This window comes from Monoraphidium neglectum (genome assembly GCF_000611645.1).
Source record: "Monoraphidium neglectum strain SAG 48.87 unplaced genomic scaffold scaffold01460, whole genome shotgun sequence".
Taxonomy (NCBI): Eukaryota; Viridiplantae; Chlorophyta; class Chlorophyceae; order Sphaeropleales; family Selenastraceae; genus Monoraphidium; species Monoraphidium neglectum.
Window position 1 is genome coordinate 1 of NW_014012168.1, and position 1,570 is coordinate 1,570.

A 1,570-nucleotide genomic window follows, 5' to 3' on the forward strand; every position below is an offset into this window, starting at 1 on the left:
CTGTCAAGGCACCTGAGCTGGCCAATCAGCCGCAAGTTTGGTCCTCGTCTCACCACGCCTGCACGCAAAAATTGTAGAGTGTGAAACATTTCCACGTCCGTTATTGTGGGCACGAGGCAGGAATCCCACTTCTTGGCACCAGTCTGGTAGGTGAGTGACACCGAAGAGCTCAACTGGGTCAAAGTTCGCGTGTGGCCCATCCCCGCATCCAGACTCGTGCGCTATCGATTCGAATTTACGCCGCGCTTCCCTCTGTGTAACGAACCCGAAGATCAACACGCGGGTCGCCCAGGAGCGCTATACGGCCGCCCCAGACTGCTGAGTCGCTCCTGGAAGTTATACATAACATCTGAAATGTCGCAGACCACGAGGTGAGGGCGGTTCAGGGGCATCGGCGCGCCAACTACACTTGTTGGCTCTCCGGGAGCGGGGCACAGTTCGGGGCGCAAACGAGGGCCGCACGCTGGCCGTGAATATGTGGAGCGGTGAACCCACAAGCCTGACTCTCAGGGCGTGGCTTGCGGCCATCGTCGCGGGGGTGATGTTTCCTGGTTGCGTGCGTGGCTGGACAGGGAAGGACCGCAGCGCGCGCGCGGCGCAGATAATGCAAATATTATTGCTTAACCGTTCGTGCTTGAGGGGTCGAGAGCGCGATCGGCCCTGGCTTTCGCGCCCACCGACGAAGTGGGTTGGCGGGCAGGTGGAGCCCACCCCCGCCCCGCGGTCTGTTGGGATTGGATCCTGACATGGTTGGCCAGAATCCTGCACGCAGCATCTTGGCGCGACTGCCGCGCGCGCGCGCAGCCGCTCGGAAGTGCTCTCACCGGACTCACTGCGCGGCGGTCCCGCGCTGCGTCCCGGCCCAAACCCGCCCCCGAGCAGGGGACAACGGCCCTGACGGCTAGGAAGGAATTGTAGCAACAACCTTGACCGACGACTTCGGCCGGCACCCCTGCATATGGACGGGACGGGCACGGGCGGCACGGCCGTCGCTTGGGTGGGCGCTGCAGTGGCGGCCGGGATGCACGCGCAGTGCGCCGACGCGGTCAAGCGTGCCGCAGCGACGCAGCCACTCCTGCAGACTGACCAGGGCGGCGCTGTCACTGCCTCTGACCTGGCGGCCAGCATCACCAGCGGCAACCCCTTCGGATCCGCAGCCTGCGCTGCGACGGGGCAAGCAAAGTGCGCTGCTGCTGCTGCTGCTGCTGCTGCTGCTGCTGCTGCTGCCGCCACATCGCGCCACGCGTCGCCGCCAGAAGGGAGCGCTGACACGCACCCCGCCGGCGACGGCTCAGGTGGGCGCAGCCTGCCTCTGTGCATGTGGCGTCAAGGGGCGGGAGGGTACGAGGTCTTGCGCCCCGTGTTGGCCGCGTCGTGGTGTCAAGGTGCATTGTGGTGTCTTTGCGCGCGTTTTCATGGCACCCACATGCTTCGCAGCGTGCTCTGCCTCAATCAGCGCCAGACAGCCCCCTTTGACTGGTCACCCAACTTTGCAGAACCCTCTCCCTGTACACAAATCGTTGTAACCACAGTCTCCCTCCCTCGGCCCCGTTCCCTCCCCCCCCCCCCC

The 1,570-nt window shown here is 64.8% G+C and overlaps 1 protein-coding gene across 1 annotated transcript in view; it reads left to right on the forward strand.

Moving 5' to 3' along the window:
- Nucleotides 1–958: 958 nt before the first annotated feature.
- Nucleotides 959–1,570, forward strand: part of MNEG_7951 (Histone-lysine N-methyltransferase trithorax) — a gene marked incomplete at both ends in the record, with an annotated part of 5,801 nt that continues 5,189 nt past the window's right edge. The window contains one exon of the mRNA XM_014043574.1: nt 959–1,295. Within this exon, the coding sequence (XP_013899028.1) occupies nt 959–1,295 (337 nt within the window). The remainder of the gene's footprint in view (nt 1,296–1,570) is intronic.